General features: G+C 37.7%; 1 protein-coding gene across 4 annotated transcripts in view; it reads left to right on the top strand.

Annotated features, from left to right (window-relative positions):
* USP24 (ubiquitin specific peptidase 24) overlaps positions 1-25,473 on the top strand; it is a 136,122-nt gene that overhangs the window by 97,954 nt on the left and 12,695 nt on the right. For all 4 annotated transcript variants that reach the window (XM_079105565.1, XM_079105566.1, XM_079105567.1 and 1 more), the window contains 20 exons: positions 765-882; positions 3,180-3,324; positions 4,525-4,644; positions 5,223-5,348; positions 6,003-6,101; positions 6,965-7,047; positions 7,495-7,636; positions 7,836-7,955; positions 8,388-8,608; positions 8,949-9,073; positions 10,256-10,397; positions 10,861-11,011; positions 11,495-11,590; positions 12,226-12,329; positions 14,029-14,142; positions 17,854-17,950; positions 20,268-20,384; positions 20,949-21,041; positions 22,886-22,988; positions 24,905-25,026. In XM_079105565.1, coding sequence (XP_078961691.1) covers positions 765-882; positions 3,180-3,324; positions 4,525-4,644; positions 5,223-5,348; positions 6,003-6,101; positions 6,965-7,047; positions 7,495-7,636; positions 7,836-7,955; positions 8,388-8,608; positions 8,949-9,073; positions 10,256-10,397; positions 10,861-11,011; positions 11,495-11,590; positions 12,226-12,329; positions 14,029-14,142; positions 17,854-17,950; positions 20,268-20,384; positions 20,949-21,041; positions 22,886-22,988; positions 24,905-25,026 — 2,438 coding nt within the window. The remainder of the gene's footprint in view (positions 1-764; positions 883-3,179; positions 3,325-4,524; positions 4,645-5,222; positions 5,349-6,002; positions 6,102-6,964; positions 7,048-7,494; positions 7,637-7,835; positions 7,956-8,387; positions 8,609-8,948; positions 9,074-10,255; positions 10,398-10,860; positions 11,012-11,494; positions 11,591-12,225; positions 12,330-14,028; positions 14,143-17,853; positions 17,951-20,267; positions 20,385-20,948; positions 21,042-22,885; positions 22,989-24,904; positions 25,027-25,473) is intronic.

The following is a 25,473-nucleotide window of genomic DNA, read 5'->3' as shown; positions in this document are numbered from 1 at the left end:
TGCATGTTTAAAAGATTGGAATCATATAACTTCTTAATATCAAGTAAAAATTACAGTTCAAAGAAGGTTTGTCTCTTTTTGCTGTCGTACTTCATAATGTATAATCTGTTGTATATAGTACTTTTGTAAGTACGATTCTTATCTGGAGTGGTAACCCCCAACCACTGTCTCCCACTGATGGGGTATATATGAGATTCTCCTGGGATATATATGTAATCTGTAAAAGCATATGCTGTGTTATAAAATAATATTTTTTAAAAATTGCTGACCACTTTTATAATGCAAACTAAGCTCTACAAAATCGTCTTGGCTACTGGGGATACATAGAAAAGAGTGATTCTTATAACCAGGAAGAGCAGGGCACATATCATTTTTACCTAAGACAGTAGGGTTTAAAAAAAGTTTGATAAACCCTGTATGAACTCCTCTATTCCCAGAGTAAGAATTATTCATTCACACTTTTCTGCTCTTTGGTATCTTGGCACATGTGTTTCTAAGGAGAAAGCTTGACTCCTTTCACTATTTGTAGACTCATAAGGGAAGGCACCCTCTCTGGTCTACTATGGTATCCTGTCCCCTGACCTCTCCTCCCTGCAGGGCTTTGCCACCTAGTAAGCACTCAAAAAATAAGCATTCAGTTAAACCAGATGCACTGCTTTTGGGTGGCCTTGGGTGTCTTTGCTGCACTGATGGGAAAGTGCACAATAGGATCTTTGAATTAAAATTTATGTCATCCTCAATATGAATATTATGCTCTATTCCAGGTTCATCACTCATTAAACCATTGTTAGATGACTTCCTTTTCCGAGCTTCTAGAATTATTTTAAATAGTCATTCTCCAGCTGGCAGTGCCGCCATCAGTCAACAGGACTTTCATCCAAAGTATGGAAAATGCACGTTGTGTTCAGTTTTGGTAAAAATTCTAATTCGAAACTTTAGTCTAAAAATATTTCCTTAACTTAGAGTTTGTCTTCCATCTTGTGAGTCTGTGTGTCATATATTATTCACTCTATAAAGAAATGCATGTAAAGGGGCTTAGTATAAAGCCTGCTTGGAACATAGTAGGCATAGAGCAAGTGCCGGTACCATTACCATCATCAAAGTGGAAAAATAAATAATATTGTGCCTAACTTAGTCCAGAACAAATTCCAAGAGAAATGAAGGTTATAAGAATTATGCTAAGACCTGGGGTTGTAGCTAACTGGTAGAGTGCTAGCTTAATGTGCATGAGACTCTGGGTTCAAAAGAATCCAGAGGAAGAAAACAGAACCAAAAGAAAAAAAGAGAAAGAAATATTTCTAAAGTAAATAGACTACAAGTAAAATGTTCAGGATTTTTTTAGGAGCAAAGAATAGGTGCTATAGTACATGAATCTATTCGCTGAGGATTGACCATTCTGGCAACTTCAACTGCCAGTGATTTATTACATTTGTAACTTTGGAATCAAATTTTATATTAACCTTTATGAGTAGAAATTTGGAAGATCCCTTTGAACTGTTGACCCTACTTTAGTAATATTTATACTTTTGGGGATAGGAAGAAGAGGCAGCTACAAGCTGCCATCTCATTTGCTCTGAATTGAACTTACTTATTTCAAGAATATGAAAATCAGAGTTAATTCTGAAGAAACTGAGGATTTAGTATTGACAGTGAAAAATAAAATTGTACAACTTCTGTGGCTATTGAACTAGAAAAGACATAATCATCAATATTTTATGGAATCTTATGAGATAACTTATCATGTGCACACATTTCTAGCTAGAGAATCCTTATTAGCAAAGTCTGTTTTGGTTGGGGGTGCCTGCCTTCGAACCCTTGCCTTGCCCTTCCTCCTCTGACTCCCATTCTTGTTCTTGCTGCAGTCTTATTTTGGAAGATTCAGTGCTAGGTTCACCTTTAAAGCAGCAGAAATACATGAGTATTTTGATTTTCAGTAAACACACAAAAAAAGTGAATCTTCAGCAGTTTTAGTGAACTTTTTTATTGAGGAATCTTCCCCTCCATCAACAAGGAGTGTTTTTTAATCCCTTTTTTTTTTTTTAAAGTAATACCTCCATCAGCAAGGAGAATTTTTCTCATCATATACAGTGCTTTGACTGGAAAAAGAACATTTTGTTTCAGCCCTCCTCAGTGACTAAATGGTATTTATTTATCACAATCACTCTCAGTCTTTTCCCACCTAATCCTTAAAGCAAAAAAAATTTTTAAAAGATTTAAAATACATAAAAGATCTTTTCAGAAGCCATGCTATTCTTATATCACTGTAACAAAAGCAGCTTCTTGATATGTAGCTTGTGCATAATGCACCTCCCTGTTCATTTCTTCCTTATCCTTTTCAACCCATTAGTCTAGATAATAAGCAAAGGACAGTGCCAGCTCCATGGCCATTGTCCTCAGTGCTTGGTACAGTGCCGATCTAAGAGCCCCACAACCCTGCCTTGACTCCCTGGTACACTTCACAATTGGTTTCACTCAGGTTACATGTCCTTATTTCCTCTTTTCTGTGTATCCTTCATATCTGTGATCCCCTCAGTAATGCAAATTTGGCATAGATTACAGTGAGAAATTACTATCCATGCCCAAAGCAGGCAATATGGAAGTCTGGATGCTTCATAGTTATCTTTTCTGTCACTTTAAATAAATTGATTTGGCAAATTATGTATTTCCATCTCCATTTCTTTTTCTTTTTTTTTTTTTAGTAAAGTGGAAAGTTAATTACTGCCCTCGAAGAATTTTTGATCCTCAGGCACATAAAATACTAGTGGGTCTCTTCTGATTTGCATAACTTTCTTTTTCTGCCTTTTTTTTTTTTAATTTCAGAAAGATAGCTACAAAATATTTCTTCCCTACTTTGATTGAAAGATGGTTACTCTTTGTTATTTTCATTACAAAGTTCTCACTCTATTCTTGCTGGTCCATCCTTAGATAAGAGCACTCTCAAGTCATAAGTGACAGAATTTTGTTACTTTAAAATCAGGCCAGGAAGATACTTAGCTCTAAGCCATATTCATTCCTCCTATTTTCATGTCTTATCAATTACTAGATTTCTGACTTAGACCTGATTTAACTGTGTGTGAGGAATTGCACTCTTAAACTTTCATTTCAGATGTTGATTTAGTTTAATTAGAGTATAAGTAGATTATTCATTGTTGAAAATGACTTGTGTCTTTTGTTTTTAGGTGTAGTACAGTGAATAGCCGATTGGCAGCCTATGAAGTTCTCGTAATGTTGGCTGATAGTTCACCTTCAAATCTTCAAATTATTACAAAAGAACTACTTTCTATGCATCATCAACCTGACCCTGCTCTCACTAAGGAGTTTGATGTAAGTTTTCTAGACTATCATGTACTTCATTTTTTTAATTAATGTCAGGGACTAGAGATACAAAGTCAGATGAACATTGACTCCATCTCAGCACAGTCTATGTTCAGTTTAATATATGAACTTTAGCATACACTAAGAGATATGTTAAGTTTTTGGAGCTCAAAAACGAAAATATCCCAGTCCTCAAGAAGGTCGTTGTATATAATTAGAAGAGAAGACCCCCATAAGCAAACCATTTCAAGGTTGTGATAAAATACAAGATAGAGGTATGTGTCCTGAATTCTCTAACATTGAAAGACACTTAACCCCTAGTGGTGGTACCTTAGAAATCTTCTTGGAGATGATGACATTGTAAGTAGAACCTTAAAGACAAGCGAGCCAGTTGAAGCAAGGTGGGAAGGTCATGTGATTCAGCAGTGAGAACAGAAGAAAAGTTATGGTGCAACAAAACAGCTAGGCTATGTCAGGATCTGCAAGAGGGAAATAAGTTGTAGGTGCACTGGAACACTAGACCAGGAGCGGGAAGACACTTTTAAAGCACCCTTTGCTTTCTCCTTGAACATAACACTTCTCACAAGTTGTTTAATAGGAGACTGTTACTTTCTGTAAAATGGAAGGAATGAATATGAGCCTTCCTTGACCATCTGCACTGCAAAATTCCTTATGATAAACATTTCATAGAATCCTGTTCCTTTTTTTCCCCCCCCAGAGTACCACCTTAGTTACTAACATGTACTTAGTATATTTGCTTGACTGACACTCCATAGTCTATCCTACTAACTGTAAATTCCTTGCCATCAGGGCCCATGCACATTTCTGTTCTTTGTTTTATCCCTGGCACAGTGCATAGTATGTGGTAGTCCCCTAATTAATATTTGTTGAGTAATAATCAAGTGAATAAATGAATGTATATGATTAACATAAATGAATAAACAAATACATAGCTACTATATGCCAAATACTTTATAGACAAAAAAAAAAGAACCATTGAGATGGTATTTTGATCACTGTGTTAGCATCTGCAGACAAAGGTACTTCATTAACGTAAGTTTTGCTAGTCTGAGTTGTTTAACACACTGGATGGATAAATGTGTGAATGTATCTCTCTTTCCTCTTAGACATCCCTTGTAGCTAAAGTGGAAGGTGCCTGTGGCAGAGGTGCTAATTCTCTTCCCTGCTGTTTCTATTCCTGTTTCCCAGTATCTTCCCCCAGTGGATAGCAGATCCAGTTCAGGGTTTGTGGGTCTGAGGAATGGTGGTGCTACCTGTTACATGAATGCAGTCTTCCAGCAGCTGTACATGCAGCCCGGGCTCCCTGAGGTGATTTGCTTCCTCTGTCCTGTTTGGCATGTCCTATTTGGAATGTGTTCATTTTCTGAAAGTTGTTCTATAAGTACTTATTGCTTCTCGGGTTTGCTGAACCCAGATATTAATAAGCTTCTGAGATCTGTGTAGTCATGTTGTTCATTGTCACATTTTTATAAATCTGCTTGTTTAATAAATGCCTGTATAACAGATAGACTTGACCTTAATGAATTTTGAACTCCAAAATAATTCTAAAATTGTTCTGTAAACTTACTAACATTTTTAGCATTTTAGAAATGACACAGGCTCTGTTGTCAGAGCTTCATAATACTATAGTAGTACCTTGTGTGACAGGCAGAATTTTGAGAGTGCTTCATGTGCATTGTTTGACACTGTCTTACAGAGATCCTAATGTTACTGGTTCCAGTTTTTCCTAATCAAATAGAGGCTAAATAAGAAAGCTAAATATGCGCACAATTGTAGCCACACCCAACCATATATATAACATTCTAAAAAAACAATGTGGGTACATATGTCAGGATTTTCTGTAAAATGGTTAAGTATTTCTAATTTAATACTTTCCTTCTTTTTAGTCACTACTTTCAGTGGATGATGACACAGACAATCCAGATGACAGTGTATTTTACCAGGTGCAGTCTCTCTTCGGGCATTTGATGGAAAGCAAGCTGCAGTATTATGTACCCGAGAACTTCTGGAAGGTATTTCTCCCAGTAACCTTTGTAGACTTAAAGATAGATGTTTAGAGTTTGGTTACATTTTTTTTCCCTAATGATAAAGAGTTTCTTTATCCTTACTAACTCAAGCAAATCCACGCTGTTGACCTATAAAAGAACTAGGAATATAGTTATTGAAATTGATGCTTGGTTTCCAATTATTAGAATGTTAGAAATAGTCACTCACAATTCCTGAAGATTTGCAAATCATTATTTTGAATATTTCTGTTTCTTCATTTTAGCTCTTTGAAATATTGGTTCAAATCATTCCTCTAAATAGATACCAATTTCATTAATGCTTTTAAATAAAGAGCATTGTTTTTGAACACTGCTTCATTTTTTTTCACAGGCTGGAGGCTTACTTGTGTTTTTCCCAGAGATTGGTTAGTTTCACAGAAATAAACTCTGTTCCACAGCCTTAAATGTCACCCTGTACCCACCTCTGGTTTCAGAAACTTGCTGTGGTTTTGAGATACCAGGGAAGAGCACAGATGGCTGAATACAAGCTTGTCTCATTTCAGTAAAAGTTTCCATCACGAACCTGATTTTTAGAAGTTTTAAAGTGTTTTCACATGCCTTTTCTACTATATTCAGAAATTGCTGCTTTCCCTTTAAAATCTTTGAATTCTTGCTACGTAGATTTTCAAGATGTGGAACAAAGAACTCTATGTGAGAGAACAGCAGGATGCATATGAATTTTTTACTAGTCTCATTGATCAGATGGATGAATATCTCAAGGTAATAAAAGTCTTACTTTAATTGCAGTATGAGAACTGTGATTACTATGAAGCTAAGAAATCAAAAATTAGTAATCTAATATCATAACTATAATTCATTTCTTTTGGGTGTATACATCAAAATTCATACAGATCACTGGAATTACATGTTATTTCTTGATTCATCTAATACTCAGTAAAGTCTGTAATTCTTAACCCAGACTGCAGAGTAATAACCATTTGCACCTGCATATTTTACTGAGTATCCCTTAAAACTTCAAAGGATGCCATAATCCCCAGTGAATTGATGCCCCCACTGCAGGCAGTTTTGGAACTTCTCAAGTTCTCTGGCCAAAAGGACAAAGGGACTGGGCAAAAGAGTTATTTATGGTGATGTTTAACCCCAAAGCTTTCTACTTCTCCTAGTAATACATGTGACAGACTTCCTAAATAACATTGTTTTCTAAGGTTGCCTGCTACCACTGCCAGCATTGGCCTCTCATCAGTAGGTACAGTTTATTCTTAAAATAACTTAAATTGATAGCATTATGTCCACAAGAACAAAGAAGAGTATAAAATTGCTCTAGCTTTATCCTTGTGGCTTAAGCAGGATTCAGACTCTTCATGGAGAATGCCCTTCTTGTCATCAGCTCTGACCGAGCCGTCCTTCTTCCTCCTCTGCTGATTGCCATTATTCTGACCTTGGGTCTGATAATGAGCTACTAACTTTCTGTTAGTTCCCATCTGAAACTACCAAGATGACTTCATTTATTTTGGTGGCTAAATTGAAATCCATGTTTTAACTTGAGTCTAAATAAAATTCTTTATGAAACAACCTGTCAGCACCAGGGAAATAATTAAAATTTTAACATTTTGTCCCAACAGAAAATGGGGAGAGACCAAATTTTTAAGAATACATTTCAGGGCATCTATTCTGATCAGAAGATCTGTAAAGACTGTCCTCACAGGTTAGTAAGATGGCACTGACGCACAAAAATTAATGTCAGGGTTGTGGGTACAGCTCAGTGACAGAGTATTTCTCTAGCATGTGCAAGACCCTGGGTTACTTCCCTAGTACCACCTAAAAATAAAAACATTTTTAAATGCTTTTCCTAGTATTTATGAATTTTGCATTTGTTGATTTTAAAAATATATCTTTCAATGGTTCTGTAAACGTTTAATGAATTAAATTTCTTTGGTTTTTGTTTCCAAAATTTCTTCATGCCCTTATGAAAATATTTGTTTAACTTCCTAATTTTAAGCAACTCTGAATTGCCACAATTTGTTGTTTTTATTTGGTAGTGTACTTTTAAAAGGGTGAGTCTTATGTTACGAATGTAGCTCTGTGTTTAAGCTCAGGTGTCTTGTTAATATGAGTTCTATATTTATGGGTTTCTCTGTCATTTCTGAATCAGATATGAACGTGAGGAAGCTTTCATGGCTCTCAATCTAGGAGTTACTTCATGTCAGAGTTTGGAAATTTCCTTGGACCAGTTTGTTAGAGGAGAAGTTCTAGAAGGAAGTAATGCGTACTACTGTGAAAAGTGTAAAGAAAAGGTATTACGTTTGTTCTTTCTAAGAAGCAAGATTAATTTGTCACTCAGGTGCTGCATCTTATAAAATCAGTGTTAGGCTCCCACTGCTGCTTCCATTAGATTGTGTCATTACCTGTATAACATGGGTGGGAGAGGCCTTCATGTTAATTATTTTGCTATTTTATTTTCTCCATGGAGATATTGTCTTTTCTTTTCTTTAGAGAATAACAGTGAAAAGGACCTGTATTAAGTCTTTACCTAGTGTCTTGGTCATTCACCTGATGAGATTTGGATTTGACTGGGAGAGTGGACGCTCCATTAAATATGATGAACAAATAAGGGTAATGTTTTTATCTTCCTGAATTTCTTACAACCACGACCTCGCTGCCTTGAAGCTTCACTTTTTCCTGCCTCTGTTCTCACATTCTGTTTTCTGTTTTCACATTCTGTTTTACTCTGTTTCACATTCTGTTGCACAGCCCTTGTGAGGGAAGATGCTGCCAGTGGGACAGGAGCGTGTATAAGCAATGACCCTCATTTATGGAAGGCATCCTAGTGATAGCTCTAAAGTAAAATGCTTTCTGTAATACTCAAGCCACAGGCTGCTCATATTGCCCAGACTTAGGCAGTCTGAGATGTTGAAATTGAACTGAAGATGTGATTAGTCTTTGTTTAACTTAGGAAAATATAGCTTCTTACTGTACCTGACTTAATTGGGAACTGCTGTATATGTTCTCAGCCAGCACTAATAGGCTCTTTTTGCTTTTATTTAGTTTCCTTGGATGCTAAACATGGAGCCTTACACAGTTTCAGGAATGGCTCGCCAGGATTCATCTTCTGAAGTTGGTGAAAATGGACGAAGTTTGGATCAAGGAGGTGGAGGATCCCCTCGGAAAAAAGTTGCTCTCACAGAGAACTATGAACTTGTTGGTGTCATTGTACACAGTGGGCAGGCACATGCAGGCCACTACTATTCCTTCATTAAGGATAGACGGTAAGGGCTTCTTGAGGCAGCCCTCACTCCCTCTGCCTTAACAGTGGTCCCCCTCTGCTTTCTCTGCCCTACTTTATCATCCATAACTCACCAATATAGTGCCCAGAACTTTTACATTGTTTTTTGGTCTTACTTCATTTTGAATATTGAAAGCTTAGCAAAACTGTTTTTACCTCTTCGATTTAGAAGGATGTTTTAGAAACTAAAATTGCTATTAGTAACATTTTTCTTAAATATTTTCAAATGCTAGTTGCCTGTTTTAATTATAGGTAATACAGTGTTAAAAGCAGGGGGTGAGGATGTTTGCTTTTTAACCTTATGTCTGGTGTCTGGACCCTAGGGGTTGTGGAAAAGGAAAGTGGTATAAATTTAATGACACAGTTATAGAAGAATTTGACCTAAATGATGAGACCCTGGAGTATGAATGCTTTGGAGGAGAATATAGGCCAAAAGTTTATGATCAAAGTAAGTATTTACAAATGGATATTTTTCTATTTTATTTTACTTTTTTTAGTTTTTGATGGCCCTTTATTTTATTTACATATTTATATATATTGCTGAGAATCAAACTCAGTGCCTCACACGTGCTAGCCAAGCGCTCTACCACTGAGCCACCACCCCAGCCCCCTCATTCTTCTTGTTTTTAATTTATAGTTTCCTATCAAATTGGAAACAGTATCCTTTATAAGGAAACAGTCTTTTTTTCTTTTTGTAATTCTGCTTTTCTAGCAATAGAACTCTTTGGTAACCAAAGTGAAAATGTTCAAGCTGTTTATAAAAAATGTTTCTAAATAACGAGAGTTAGAGTAACTCTAGAGGATGAAATAATACCCCCCAAAAAAAGGCTAATGAAGAATTTTAACCTTAAAAATTGTTTCAGAAGTAGTTGCCATCTAAATTTTTCAAATTTCCTTTTCACTTATAGAGAGGAATTATATTTAAAGAAGAAATTTCTTTTTCTTAATCTTTTAAAACCATATTTGTTATGTAGAACGTAAAGCAGTGTTACCCACCATAGCTCCCATCCCAAGGGGGGAAATGTATGTCACAAAATATACATGAGACTTTGATTTTGAAAAATCTCGTTTGCAGAAATAGTTCCTGAAGCCTGATTTTGAAATCTTTTAGGGACATTTCTGAATCCTTACATGTATTAGATCCACTGTGTTAGGTTTCACTGCCACTCCATGGTAATCACACATCTAGTGCTGGCAGCCTTCAAGGGCTGCACTTAGTAGCATTTCCAAAAATTGACCTAAATTTGGCCATCTTTACAGAAATGTATAAGAGAAGGCAATTATGATCCCATCCTATCACAGAAGGTATTTCTAAATTCTGCTCGCCTTTGGCTTAAATTTAGTCTTCACTGGGGTATTAGCCGTCTTCCCTCATTTCCATTGCAATACATATCCCTTACTTCCCACCCCAAGTTTCCCCTCCCTTTGAACTACTGTTGTAATATAAGAACTGAAGTATCCTGACTTGCATTCTAAACAGTATCTTCCCAAAACCCACTTTACTTATACTTTGCATTTGACAAATGTAGTAAGTGGTTACTTATTGGATTTATGGGTTCTTTGCTTTAGATTGTTAAGACAAGGAAAACTTTATTTACAAAAATTTTCTTAATGTCTTGTTATAAAATAGCAAATCCATATACTGATGTACGTCGAAGATACTGGAATGCCTATATGCTCTTCTACCAAAGAGTATCTGATCAAAACTCCCCAGTATTGCCAAAGAAAAGTCGAGTCAGCGTTGTAAGACAGGAGGCTGAGGATCTCTCTCTGTAAGTTTCTCTTTCATATGAGAAATCTACTGTGATTTCAGTAGGTGATACTATGATCATTGATAATATATTATTTAGAATTTGAAGATAAGTAGCTAAGCTAGAGAGAAATTTTTTTTAAATGTTCTTAAAAATAAATTATCCCTTTTCTTTCTCACTGCTTTCTGGACCTTATTATTTCCTTAGCAGGAAGTTATTTTGGTATTTATATTTATAAACGTGCATATAAGTTATTTCATTCCAGAATTAAAACTTGTTCTTTGTCCTTTTTTTGTGGTGCTGGGAATGGAACCTCAGGTTTCCTGCATGCTAAGCAAGCGTTCTACCACTGAACTACATACCCAACCCAAGATTCTTTTCTTTCTTTCTTTCTTTTTTTTTTTTTTGCCAATCAAATCTAGTGCCCTGTTTGAGTTTAGCAAGTTTTAGTAACTGCTAAAACTATAACCATTCCATCTCTCAGGTCAGCTCCATCTTCACCAGAGATTTCACCTCAGTCGTCACCACGGCCCCATAGGCCTAACAATGACCGCCTCTCCATTCTAACCAAGTTGGTCAAGAAAGGCGAGAAGAAAGGACTATTTGTGGAGAAAATGCCTGCTCGAATATACCAGGTAAGAACCATGCGAACAGTCTAAGGATAAAACAGGATTGGATGGATGGATGGATGGATGGATGATTGATTGATAGATAACCAAAGGCTAAATAGCCAGAACTGGAGAATTTAAGAATACTATCAAGTTTTCCCTGAGGTAGAAGTGAGCCATCTGACAGGGAAGCACAGAACTGCTTGGTCTTGGGAGAGCTCTGTTTGTCCCTTCTTACCCAGAATTTCAGGGTAGAATTCACTTGTCCTTCATATGCTGGTTTTCCTCAACTTCCCAGAAGTGTTTGGTAATGATAGTTAACCCTTTACACCATTTTGTATCTGAAACAAAAAAGTTTTTCTTTCTTTTTTTCTTCAAAATGCAGAGCTTGAGAAAAGGAAATTATAATTCATTTTGTACAAACCCCTTTTACCTAAACATTTTACTAGAAATATCCTCCATTTAATACTTTACTCTGTTTCTTAGAAGTAATTACTAATTTTTTTGCAGATGGTGAGAGATGAAAATCTGAAGTTTATGAAGAATAGAGATGTGTACAGTAGTGATTACTTCAGTTTTGTGTTGTCATTAGCCTCACTGAATGCTGTAAGTAGCCATTTGTATTATTACTAAAGAAATAAGAAAGGATGGCAGTCACATTTTAGCTAAAGCATTCAGTGACATCCTTACTCTCAGTTATTAGCATTCAGGTTAGATGCACAAAGTTCTTCATGTAATGTCTCAACTTATTGGGTGATATTAAAATGAAGGTGGTATTGGGAGTGTATAATGAAGATTGCAAGTGGGTGTCCACATACTGGATTTTTTAAGTATCCTTGTTTAGATTTTTGTAAAGAATCTAAAAGAAGCTCTGAAGTCTTGTCATAACAGTGGATCCTGGACTTCATAAAGATTGGGTTTTTTTCCTAATTTGTAATCATATATTGCCAGTTCTTCATTTTCTTAAGTTATCATTATTACAATTTGCCAAAAAAGGAAAATACTCCAAGTCTTTTGATTATTTAACATCTTATGGTCCAAAGTCTGCTTTGAGAGGACTTAATTTAAAAAAATGAGGAGGATCTCTTTTCTTAACCTTTTTGAAATTTAAATGAAATATTTTCTACCATGAACTGAATAAATTTTTCTTATTTAATCTTACCATGTGTGTCATAGTAATGTGTAATCATCTATAAAACTCCTGTCAAAAATAGCCTCTCTTTTTCCTCCCTTTCTCTTAGACTAAATTAAAGCATCCATATTATCCTTGCATGGCAAAGGTGAGCTTGCAGCTTGCCATTCAGTTCCTTTTCCAAACTTACCTACGGACAAAGAAAAAACTCAGGTAAGAGTGGGGTTTTGAAAGTTCGTTGTGACAGAAGGCACTGGTTAATTCAAGTCAAGTCAAGTTTACACATTCAGCTTTTCAAAATATTATGGTGGCAGCTAACAGGGTCTCTATAAGAAAGTTTTAATCTAATGGGAAGGATAGATAAGAAACAAAAAAGAAATAACTGATGCAAGGCATAAACTCAGTACTCCTCTGGAAATTGGGCAAAATCGTATCCAGACATGGAAATTAGTCTATACAGACATTGGTTGATGTTCTCAGAGAATTTTGAAAGGCAAAAATAGATAAACACAGAGGGATCATTCTAGGCCGAAAAAAAGAACCTGAGTAACAGACAAGACCTGGCTAAGGAATTGTGAATGAGTAGTTTGTTGTCTTTCACTAGTATATGAGAGGGGCTCACTGAGCTGAGACAACATGTGGATTGGCACCCATTATGTGCCAGAGTAGGGAGCGGGGCTCATTCAACATGAGGTGGAGGAGGGGTTCTCACCTGGGCTGCGTGTTCAAAGTGATGCCTGGGGAACTCTAGAGATCACTTGCATCTTACTCATCACTGGCTCTTATCTCCAGCGCCTGGAGTGGTGTTCTGGGTAAGTTGTTGCCCTATGAATAAAGGAGTGAGGGTGAAGAGTTGAGCAATGGTTTGCGGGGTGTAGCTAGAGTAAGGGGAGACAAACGAAGAGCCAGAAGACCATTGAGTTCTCCATCTTTCCTGTCTCTCAGTAGCACAGTGAACTTCTCCAAGGATGGGGAAGTTTGGAGAAAGATTTTGCAGCTTCGTTTTTACTTGTAATAACCAAAGGTATATTCAGTCCTCGTTTTTTATTGAAAAAAAGAAAAGAAAGAACATACTCCTTTCTTTTAATGCCTGCATAGGATCACTTGGGGAAATTTATTTCATTACTTGTATTTGTGAAATTGTTCATGGTATCTATACATGGCACACTGAATTTCCACTCTGTTTATATTTACTGTTATGGGATATTGGGGAACTTAGTAAAGTGGTGTGAGGTCACAGGTAGTATAGTCCTGTCATCTTTTTCAGCTTTTTGTTTATTGTTTTTGTTTTGGTACTGGGGGTTGAACCCAGGGGCACTTAACTACTGAGTCACATCCCCAAGCCCTTTATATTTTTTATTTTAAGACAGGGTCTCTTTATGTTGCTTAGGCTGGCTTTGAACTCACAATCCTCCTGCCTCAGCCTTCCAAGCCACTGGGATTACAGGCATGCACCACCATACCTGGCTTTCGCCCAATATTTTTATTTTAAAAAGTAGGATATTGATATCTGTAACAATAAAGTATAAAAATACCAATTTAAGCTATTCTGAAAATAGGCATTTTTTTAAATGAAATTTAGTTGTGTCAAATAGTGCTGTATGTCCTTTTTTTTCTGGTTAATCTTGTTTAATGAAGATACAGAAGAGAAAAACTAAAGTCTGAGATTTAAGCATCTTCACTTGTTTTTGCAACATGGAGGAGAGGCGGTGTCACACGACTGGCTCCTGGGGTGTATTGAGCCATGTTGGTGGGTAGTCACTGAATATTTAACTTACCCTTTCACCCCATCCACCCTTGGTTGGTTGGTAGGTAGGTAGGTAGGTAGGTAGGTAGGTAGGTAGGTGGGTTGGAGCGGTATTCTTTGGGGTTATTTGCTGGGGCCTAATAGCACCCCTTGCTCTTTTTAAAGGGTTGACACTGAAGAATGGATTGCTACTATTGAAGCTTTACTTTCAAAAAGTTTTGATGCTTGTCAGTGGCTTGTTGAATATTTTATTAGTTCTGAAGGACGAGAATTGATAAAGTAAGTGTCGGGCTCTTTTAATTTAAAAAAATTCATGTCTCTGTGATTAAGAAGTGAAGTTTCCTGTAACTCTTTGTGTTTCAACCTAAAATTATTTTGTTTGGGGTTCATTTAAACTCTTTACTGAAACAATGAGGAAATCATTCAGACCACTCCAAAATCACCCCTGTTGGACTAGACTTGGGCACATGTTCAGTGACAGCAAGGAGAGCCTGAGGCAGATGGCCCACCATGTGCTCCCAGTGAAGCAGATCCCAAGCCCTGCTCAGGGGAGGAGTGCAAGGCCCCCAGGGACTCACAGTCCAGTGACAAGTAAATAGATCATCAATCTGAGCTTACTACACAGTCCAGTTAGTGTTCAACTGGGTTTGGATTATGGCTACAAAGTTATTTCTCAGAATTTTACCCATAGTACATTACCTGTAAAAGTACATTTGCCTTTGTGCCTGTGATTTTAAAAAGAAGTAATTTACCTTTTCTAATAAAAACACAAGATGTTCTGCCACTCAGGTCAGCTTCTCTTATCTTCTCGATGCACTTATTTTAACTTACAGAAATTCAGCATTCATAAGGGGGCCCAATAGCACCTTCACTGTTGATGAGATAATGTCCTGTCCTCTTTACCCCCAGTGGACCCTTCTTCCCTCTGCATCAGACATCTGTCAGCTCACTTTACGTCTAGCTAGTGACCTAGCCTCAGATGTCATTAAGAAAGTAGAGATTAACAAATGAGCACTAGTGACAAGTTTCCCATACCTGCCAGAGTCCGTTCCTATCCTCAGCTTTCCTCCTGTTGTAAAAGAAGCATCTCTTCTCTCAAAACAAATCTCTTTACAAGGGCAGGTCTTTTCAAGGAAGTTGACCATTTAATGATCAGGTCTCATTCCTGCATCTTTATCTTTTAGAATTTTCCATTGGGTCACTCTGTCATTATATAGCTAAGCTCTGGTATGTCTCCATTTAACATAAACACACAATGGAGATTTTAGAAATTTATGTCCCTTCCCACTAGGCAATTGGTCTGATAAGTTAGAGACCTAATAAGAATGTTTTATTTTGTTTTGTTTGCAATACTAGGGATCAAACTCAAGGTCTTTCTTGTGCATGCTAGACATGTGCTTATAACACTGAGCTACATCCTCATGCCTAAATGGACCTTCTAATCCCATATCTCCATGTCTGAGCTCCAGACATTCATTAACCTATTTGGTCTCTCTGCTTCTCTTCTGTTTGAACTATCTTCATTCAGCAACAAAAGTAAACTTTTTAAAATAAATTAGATTATAAGAAATTAGAAACAAATCTAATTTGAAACAAATTAGAGCATATTATTTTTCTGCTTCAAAATTCTTCAGTAGATTTCCATTGCACTATAATAAAATCCAAAATCTTTATGTATCCCACAAGGGCCCTACTTGATCTAGTCTTTGTCCTTCCAAGCTTGCCTTGTTCCTCTTCTTCCTCCCTGCTCATCAGGATTTAGCCATCCTGGCTTATTGGTTCATTGAATGTACTGAGGTCATGTCCAGTCCCATCCTACACACACACGCACACACACACTTGGACCTTGTTCTTTCTGAAACATTACTCCCTCTCTTCTTTGCCTTCTCCTTCAGAACAGCTGAACTGACACTCTAAGCAGCTGTTTCTGATCACCCAAAGTAGGTTTTTTGCTGTCAGTCTTCTCCCTGTGGTTTTGCCTCTCTCCCCACTAACCTTGGGCTTCTTGAAGGCAGAAGCTAAGTCTTATTTGGTTCCTTACTGTACACAAAGAGCCTGACATATAAAAAGCCCTGAAATAATTGTTCATGCATGCGTGTAGTCGTGTAGCTCACAATGACCTCAGAAACACATCTTTGAAGTGTTATGTGCCTGTCCCTTTAGAATTTGCAGTACAGATAACCTTTTACACATTTTTCCATTTCATTGCCAAAATAGCTTCCTAATGGGACCCCTGAGCATTGTGCTAGGCATTAGAATCTACATTGTGGACAACCATAAAAACGAAAAGATGTACCCCATTTGTGTACAATGAATCAAAATGCAGTGTGTAAAAATGAAAAAAAATTTAAAAATATTTAACACCAAAAAAAAAGAAATAAAAAGAATGTCATAGAATGATGATCCATTTGGGATGGACATAACAGGTATTTCATTCATTCCATTATAATCAAGGCAGGCTTGCTTTTGAATAACTCCTAGGACCTTCCATTTTCCTTTGGTAATATATGTTAGTTCTTAATATTCCAGATGGTCAGAAATCCAGTGAATTACCTAGTTTTTTGTAAGGACTAATTATTTATCACTATCAATTGCTGTGAGTTCATATGTCAAAAGTAATAAATTATTTATTTCTTTAGAACCTGTAAGATGTCTTAGGTTGTCATTGTTACAATAAAAAATAAATGTATACTTTACAGGTCAAGTAATCCTTATCCAGAAGCATTTTCAGATTTTGTTGTTATTGTTGTTAATAGTTTCTTACACATAATGAGTATCTTGAGGAAGGGGGACCCAATCCAAATATGAGTTCACTTGTTTTTTATATATACCTAATACACATAGACTGAAGATAATTTTGTGCATGAAATAGTTTCATGGTGTGGAAAATTACAATTGCAGTGTCATGCTGACCCTCAAAAGATTTCATATTTTGTAACTTAGTTTATTAGTAAATATGAAGAAGGTCTTATCTTTTAGATCAACATTTCTAAAGTCCTTTTTTTAGGCAGTTTTGTAAATGTGGTTATAATTATAAAAATTAATACTAAAAGTTGCTTACAAATCGATCTAAAGAAAATAAGACTACTAACATGAAGGATGATTTATATCTTCTAAAAACTTTTTTATTTTAGAAATTTTTAAACATATACAGAAATTGATGGGATAACAAATATTCTCATGTATTCTTGGGTTGTCACCATTTTGCCAGCACATGCTTCCCCATCCCACCCCCAATTTAAAGTAAATTTCAGTCATATCATTCACAGAGTTTTTCAACACGTCTCTCAGGTAAAGTTTTTGAAAAAAACACACACACTTAATCACACCAAACAAAATTAATAATTTGTCATTTTACACTCTGTCTACATTCAGATATCTCCCGCTATCTCAGGAATATTATTTTATTTTACCATAAGGTTCATTCAAGTCCAGATGCCGCTGGGGTCTGCACATTGCCTTTGATTTATACGTCTCTTAAGACTTAATCTTCAACACTTCCTTTGTCCCACCACCTCTTTCTTTGTCTTCCCATTTATTTTGGAAGGAGATTGACCATTTGCCTGTAAGATGCCCCACATTCTGGATGGGTTTGTATTCTCTTGGTGTCTCCTCCTGTGCCTCGGTAGGAAGTGTCTAGTGCTCTACGCTCTGCTCTCCAGAGGAGTGAGACCTGAATCTGCTCGAGCCCCTAGAGCTAAATATTACTGGAGTACTTGTTATCTTTGAAAAATTTTTATAGTTGCCACTTACAATCAGTGAATTTTGAACAGTCTTTGTCTCTCTGGCTCCACATAGCATTAAGAGTCCAAGAAACAAGTGACCTCAGGAAGCCCCACTTCCCATGAGTGTGTGCTGAGGCTCTGCAGAGACCTGAACTAGCACTTCCAAGTAACTGTGCTTATGGCTGTTAGGTGGGAGCCATGTTTGGACAGGTTGGGGTTACAAAGTTGTATCCTATTTTTCACATCACATTTCTCTTTATTTGAGGATTTTCTTGTTGGAGTGCAGCGTGAGAGAAGTACGAGTTGCTGTGGCCACCATTCTGGAGAAAACCTTAGACAGTGCCTTGTTTTATCAGGATAAGGTCAGTCTCTTCTTAAACATTTTATTTATACATTCCGTTTTTACCAAGTGTTCTCAACTGCACATAAGAAAGAAAGCCTGGGATTGGAGTCTGGTCATTTTGTCATGTGAAACGCACCTTCTATGAACTGACTTTTCTGATAACATGCCAGGGTAGAAGGCATTCTGTCCTTTCCTCATGTTCCAGAAACCAGGATAGGCTAGGGATTCAGGTCCACTTTGGTCTGCTTCAGGATTTTCTCTCTGGAACACACCTCTTCAGAGTCCTGTCAAGACTTTGTGTTAGACCTCTCTGAAGTACTTACCTGAGTCTAGACACTAGTCTAGGCATTTTGAGCCACCCCTGGCCTTTTTTCTTTCTCACAAACTACTTTCCTAATCTAAACCTGCAGTTGGTAACCAAACCAAGTAGTGCCATTTATCCAAGGGCACTGACCAAAATAGTTCCTTCGTGGGTCTCTGTTATCCCTAAGCTTTGTTTCTGTTCCTCTGAATTTTTTCTTCTTTCTAACCCTATTTTCTGATTCACAATTCCACAAACACATGTGCTATAACAAACTACAGTGTTTATTCCTATCCTCTGCCCCCAAAGATTTTAAGTCTTGGAGAAATAAATGGTATACATTATAAATCTGATTATTCAATCTGTTATTAAGTCCTATCAAATACAGCAGTTACTTCCCAAGTTTGCTGTTTCAAACAGCTGGCACTCCATGGAAAACTTTGAAAAATGTTATTTTTAGAACAAATTGGCTCCCTAACAAACATTGGCTATAGGCAGTGTTTCTCAATGAACTAAATAACAAATTCTAGGAATTGCTGCTTCAAATTCAAATGTAGGTTTTGCTTTGCAATCTTAAGCAAGTTCTTTAAGGAAGATTTTGATCCACATATGGTACTTAGCACCTAAGCACTTAGTTCCCTCAGCATTGCTTGACCCAGGATACTCTGTTAGAACAGACAGCCCAAGAGTCTTGCTCAGTCCAGATGAACAGGAAGTCAAATGTGCCCTTTTGGAGGGTCCTAGAAGGCTGTCCCTCAATTCCAGGAATCATTAAGAAGTTGGGGTCTACTCTAAGGCAGTGGTTTACCATCAACTTACACAACAGAACTGGTCTTCAAACAAAACCTTACCTAGATGTAGATTATCTAAAATAGCTCATTGTTAGCTGCTTTGGGCAGCTCGAATACCATTGTTCTCAGATAACCCCGGGAAGTTTTTTAATATACATCAAGAATCCCTTACACAAGAATCCTCATATACATCTCACTGTCTTCCTCCCCTATACCAACCCAAACAAAGGAAAAAGGTAGAATTAGTGCAGTCTCTGTGCACATGGGGTCAGGCTGTGGCACCCCACCAATCTCTAAGGGCAGAACAGCAGTGTGTAGGAAGGGAAGGCAAGGGAGGCCGAAAGCATGGAAGCCATTTGCCAAAGTCAATTCTGTTTGATACCCAGCTGATGTATTCTAATGTCTGTTTTTCCCCCATAATGGAAATGATGCCTCTTGCCACCCACTATATTGAAAAGTACTTTGAAAATGAAGTGCTGTATAAATGCTCAATTTTATTGTATTTATAATGGGTGTGACAGGATGGATGGGAGTATTTCAGAAGTTTATGAACACCACCTTCAAAGGATTGAATGAATAAGAGTAGTTAGCCTGGTCTTAAAGGTCAGATCACAGATGAATTTCTAGGAACTTGTCCAGAAATAGTTGGGGTGGGAGGGAAAGAAGAAGCAATGTCATAACCAAAATAGTTTCTAAACAAATAAAATGTTTTTCAAAGCTTTCCATGAGGCGTCAGCGGGCTTTCAAGTAAGTTCCCAGTTGAGTTGGTATTGCCGTTGTCATCCTGTCAGGCTGTTCTCTCCATTCGCTCCATCGGCTTGGTTTCTAGCCCCTCTGCCTGTGTCTGTGTTTTTATTCTTTGCATCTGTGACTATGTGAAGAAGCAGCATATGGAGGGAGGGAATCAGAAGTACATCTCCCCTGAATACTCTACCAACCTTTTTAAGAGATGGAGGAATTGACTCTGGAGAAAATGCGACTGTTAGGTAGTAGAATCACGCTCTTCACTCTGAATCTAGGAAACAAGACTAGCTTTCCTTTAATTTTTGCTATAGTAGCGGTCTTTTCCTGGAAGGTAAAACTGATGATTCTGTTTTTTGCTCTCCAAAGCATAAATCCATCTGAATCTGAGACTGGAGTGTATCAGTTTCCTTTTGTTCTTATGATGGTTTACTTCAGATTAATCCTGTTACATCTGTCTTACATTCTTTTTCTTTATGTAATTTCCTCTTTCCTCTAACCAGTTTAAAAGCCTTCATCAGTTACTGGAAGTACTACTTGCTCTTTTGGATAAGGATGTTCCAGAAAATTGTAAAAACTGTGCTCAGTACTTTTTCCTATTCAACACTTTTGTACAAAAGGTAAATGAATTTTTTTCTAATACAGCCAAGTTAAAATTGAAAGAGGTTTTATACATGGAAAATTTTAGAGTGCATTATACCTTCTATGCAATACAGTTTTATGAGTGTTTCTTCTTTAAAATTTAAAAAACTAGATTACTTTCTGTAAGATCATAACTGTCTAGGTAGGTATAGTTAATCACTGATAACAGTGGAAGCCCTCATTAAAACCAGTGGTTACTTCTGTGTTCAGTGGCCACTGTGAAGCCATGTGAAGCTCAAGAGTTTTTTAAGTTAGATTTTAACAAGTACTTGCTGTATGTAAAATACATCAACCAGCCTGCATGGTAGCACATTTGTGTAATCCAGCAATTTTAGAGACTGAGGCAAGAGGATTGCAAGTTTAAGGTCAACCTCGGCAATTTAGAAAAACCCTACCGCAAAATAAAGTTTGGGGCCAGGGAGGTAGCTCAGTGGTAGAGCACCCCTAGGTTCCAATCCCTTGTGCACACACACACACACAAATTGATTTCTTTAAACGTCTCAATAAACTGTGTAATTTGTTATTCTCAATGTCTCAAACAGCAAGGTATCAGGGCTGGAGATCTTCTCCTAAGGCACTCAGCGCTACGACACATGATCAGCTTCCTCCTTGGGGCCAATCGGCAGAACAACCAGGTACTGTCTGTTTCGTGTTACCAGTGGAATGGCCATGAGTTTCACTTTATTTCTCTTTGAAAATGATAAATATTTTTAATTACATAAAGGGTCTGGGTACTAGTACTATGTAAACTTTAAAATTCTTTGGAGGTAGTGACTTACTTCATCATAGAATTCAATCTGAAAATAGCCCATGGAAGTGACTTACTGGAGTATCAATCACAGTGTGTCATAGGAGAGAAATCTGGATGCTGACAGAGAGAAGGGACAGTTGAAGAGACATCAAAGAATAGGTGGTTTGAGCGGTCCTCTCCTTCCTCTCTGGGCCTATGAATATTTCCGGTGGTGGTTGGAATTCAAATGTGAAGTTGAACTATTATAAACTAAATGATGTTGCAGACAGTACTCTTAGTCCAAAGAAAAGGAAGTTGTTTTATAATAATACGTTTGGATATATCCAAAAATGACTTACCTATTTGAAATTCCTATAATGGTATGTCTTCCTATACATTATATTTCTTTTGTTTGATAGATTTAAAATACATAAAAAGCTAGCATGCAGTGATTGTGTAATTACAGAGTGCTTACTACTTAGCAGACACAGCAGGCTACCTTGTGGTGGACACTTTTGATAATCAGGGTTCATTGAAATGGGTGATTTCTTCCCCATTCTCAAGCAAAAGTAAAGCACAGAGATATTAAGTAGCTTGTTCCAAGTCACAAAGCTAATGTGTCAGTCAAGCAAGCATTCAGACTCAGCTCTGGGATTTCATAGCCAGAGCCTTTTCCCTGTATGTGATGAATTGCCTGGGCAGTTTTCCTTTCTATGTTGAGGGGAAAGACTTGCCACCTAGGTTGCTCGCAGCTTCCTGTCAGATCACCCTGATACTCCTACTCTTCAATAGTTTAAAAAAAAAATCTACGAGTGCAGTGCTGCATGCCTGTAATCCCAGCAGCTCCAAGGCTCATGAGTTCAAAGCCAGCCTCAGCAACAGCAAGGTTCTACGCAACTCAGTGAGACCCTGTCTCTAAATAAAATATAAAAAAGGGCTGGGATTGTGACTCAGTGGTTAAGCACCCCTGGGTTCATTACCCAGTACCAAAAAAATAAAGTAAAACAAGTATCGACACCTTAGCATGCTCTGGGAATTGAGATGTGAGCTTTTACAATGTACTTTTTTCTCTTCAGGCTCTTCACAAGGACTCCATTGATAGTGGTGATTTATTTCAATTCAGTATAGTTTGGCTGCATTTATAATTCATATTATTTTACATTTTTGAAACACCTTAGTTCTGAAAACGTTTTCATCTTTAATATTTCATTTGGTCCTCACAATCACAAAGTAGATATAACAGAACATTACTTCTGCCATTATATGAAGAGATCAGACATTGTTTTGCGGGTTTTTTTTTTTTTTTTTTTCCTTCTCATTTGAGCGGCCTGGGATTCGAACCGCGGTCCTTCCGCATGCTAAGCGAACGCTCTCCAAAAGGAGCTATTTCTTCAGCTCGAGATCAGACATTGTTATGGGGAACACGTGCTCTCCAACAGCACAGTTGAGTGGCCGAGGCAGGGCCGGGCCTATCTCCATCCAGCTTTTGGGTTTTTCCATTTTCCTGAGGAACAGAAAAGTTACCTGGCATGTCTTGAACACTTGGAACCTAAATTATACACATAAATGGATTGGTTTTAGAACCTGAGTTAATATGTCTGGGGAAACCCTTTGAGATAGCTAAACTTGTGACTTTGTACACTGTCCTCTTCTATCACAAGCATTGAGATATAATTGTGTCTGACATCGTGAACCTAAAGTCCTTCCCCTGCAGGCCACTAACCTGTGCTTTATCTCCTCTGATGGCAGATACGCCGATGGAGTTCAGCACAAGCACGAGAATTTGGGAATCTTCACAATACAATAGCATTGCTTGTCTTGCATTCAGATGTTTCTTCCCAAAGGAATGTTGGTGAGCTCTAAAGTGTCTTTAATACATCAGGAACATGAAGAGATGCTCAGTCTGTCTAGCATGAAGTGCACTGATGTTAGCAATTACCTGGATATTAACTTGTTTTTCAATTGGCTGTTTAATATTTGAGGAGCACTGTGTTAGTTTTTCGTAGCTATGACCAACATACCTGAAAAGAACAACTTAACAAGAGGAAAAGTTTATTTTGACTCATGATTTCAAAGGTTCAGGTGACTCCATAGTCAATCAACTTCATTGCTCTGGGCCCAAGATGAGGCAAACATGGTGGAAGGGCATGGTGGAGGAAAGCTATCAATTCATGGCAGCCAAGAAGCAGAGAGAGAGCAAGGAGGCAGGAACAAAGAATAAAGTATAAACACCAAGCACATGCCCCAGTGACCTACTTCCTCCAGCCACACCCCACCTGTCTACAGTTACCACCCAATGTAGTAGTCCTTTGAAATGATTAATCCATGAAATGGATTATCCACCAACTACATCATAGCTTTCATAATCTAATCATTTCACCACTGAACATTCCTGCATTGTCTATCACACGAGCTTATTGGGGAATACCTTACATCCAAACCATGACAAGCACTTTAAATTTTTGTTTTAATTCATGTTAAACCTCATCTAATTTTACTAGCTTGTCACAAAAGAAAGTGACTCACTCAGTCATTCATTTGGGAGATAGAAGGAATTTGTATGTTTGTTTTTTAAAGCACTCTAGGATTAAAGGGTAATTCAGAGTTCATTCCTCACTATAATTATAACAACTGATACTGTGGGAAAAATAACCAAGGTATGATTTAGAGTCTCCTCCATGCTTTGTGAGCTTGACCAAGCCACCTGACCTTTCTGATCCTCAGTACAATATAAAATATTAAAAGCATAACTCCCCAGGTTAATAAAGATTGAAGAAATAAAATGTTAAAGTACTTTGTAAAACAGAGTGAGAGGGCATCTCAGATGTAAGATTAGTAAAACATATTTGAATATAAGGTAGACTTGATAACATTCCCTATTTGGTCACTCACCAGCAACACAGTCACAAAGGTTGTGCCACATTTTTATACCATTCCTAGGCTGAGATGACAATAACAATAACAATACAGCAGAGCAGCTAATTGTATTCAGTGACGTCTGTGTGCTGTGCTTTTATGTGGTGCTTTATATTTATTGTTTAATACCCACAGCAAACCTATGAGGGATATTATACCCTTACGTAGTTGGAAAACTAAGATGCAGGTTTAGTAACTTCCGCAAGGTCTCTCAGCTAGTGACAGCACTCAGGGATGATGCAGGCCTCTAACCCCAGGGCAGGGTTGGAATGTCCTCTGGAAAGTGAGATGTAAAGGCAGGAAACGATACAAATGCCAGAGCATCTTTGTGACAGACAGCTGCTTGCTTTCTCTAATAGGACATTGAAGGAACACTTAGAGTTGTAAGGTAGAGTTTGCTTCTTAAACCCTGACTTATTCCCCTAAAAAGACAAAGCTGCCTCATTTCATGAGTTCAGAGTTTTCCTGGAAAACGAGGTAGCCCTGCAGTGTGTGTTGAATCTGCTTCAGCGTAGGTCGGTCATTATATGAGTACAATTGTTGGAAGAACAGAAATGTACTGGGCGCTTTTTCTTTGGGAGCAGCTGTGAGCATTTTTTCCATCTACTATTTATATTTTCACTTCTTGGAGAGACCATCTTGCATGGAAATCACTAGGAGCGCACGGCTGCAGCTGCAGCATGCTTGGGAGGAAGCAGCTCTCCCCTCTAGTCTGAAAGGAACCAGGCTGGAGGAAGTCAGCAGTCAAGTGTGTGTATCTTAGGAGTCACATTGTCACCCGGTGGGTGTCTTTCGTGGAATAACACCAAGTGAGTCAGGGTGTGTTTTGTGTTTTATTTTTGGTCCCTGAAGCTCCTGGCATATTTAAACAACGGCCACCTATTAGCATCGCTCCCTCAAGCCCCCTGCTGCCCCTCCACAAGGAAGTAGAGGCCTTGCTGTTCCTGTCTGAAGGGAAACCCTACCTGCTGGAGGTGCGTGCTCACCTTTTCTATGTTCATGATTTTCTCCTGTTTGAGAAAATATCCTTTTGTTGCTCAGCTGTATGTTACTCAGATGATGAGGAGGACTGTTAAGAGAAGAAGGGATGCTTTCCTGTACGTCTGTCAGAAAATCAGTGTTGGGTGTAGCTCAATGGGAGAGTGCTTTTCCTACATGTGCAAGGCCCTGGGTTCCATCCCCAGCACCACAAAAATAAATAAATAGTAAAAGAGACTATTATTAGTTCTCTCTTCAACCAGGAATCAGGCCCAGCAGGAGGTAAATGACACTTCACCTGTTAAAAGCTTACTTCATTATTAGGGTTTTGTTCCCACTCTTTTAAAGATCCTGGTCCTGATATACTAAATTCAGAGCCATACTTGATTTTTTGTTTTGCTTGTTGTTATTTTTAGTACTGGGGGCCTCCCACACATTAGGCA

This window comes from Sciurus vulgaris (genome assembly GCF_902686455.1).
Source record: "Sciurus vulgaris genome assembly, chromosome: 1".
NCBI lineage: Eukaryota > Metazoa > Chordata > Mammalia > Rodentia > Sciuridae > Sciurus > Sciurus vulgaris.
The sequence above is the reverse complement of the archived record's forward strand: the minus strand, read 5'-3'. Positions and strand labels throughout refer to the sequence as shown.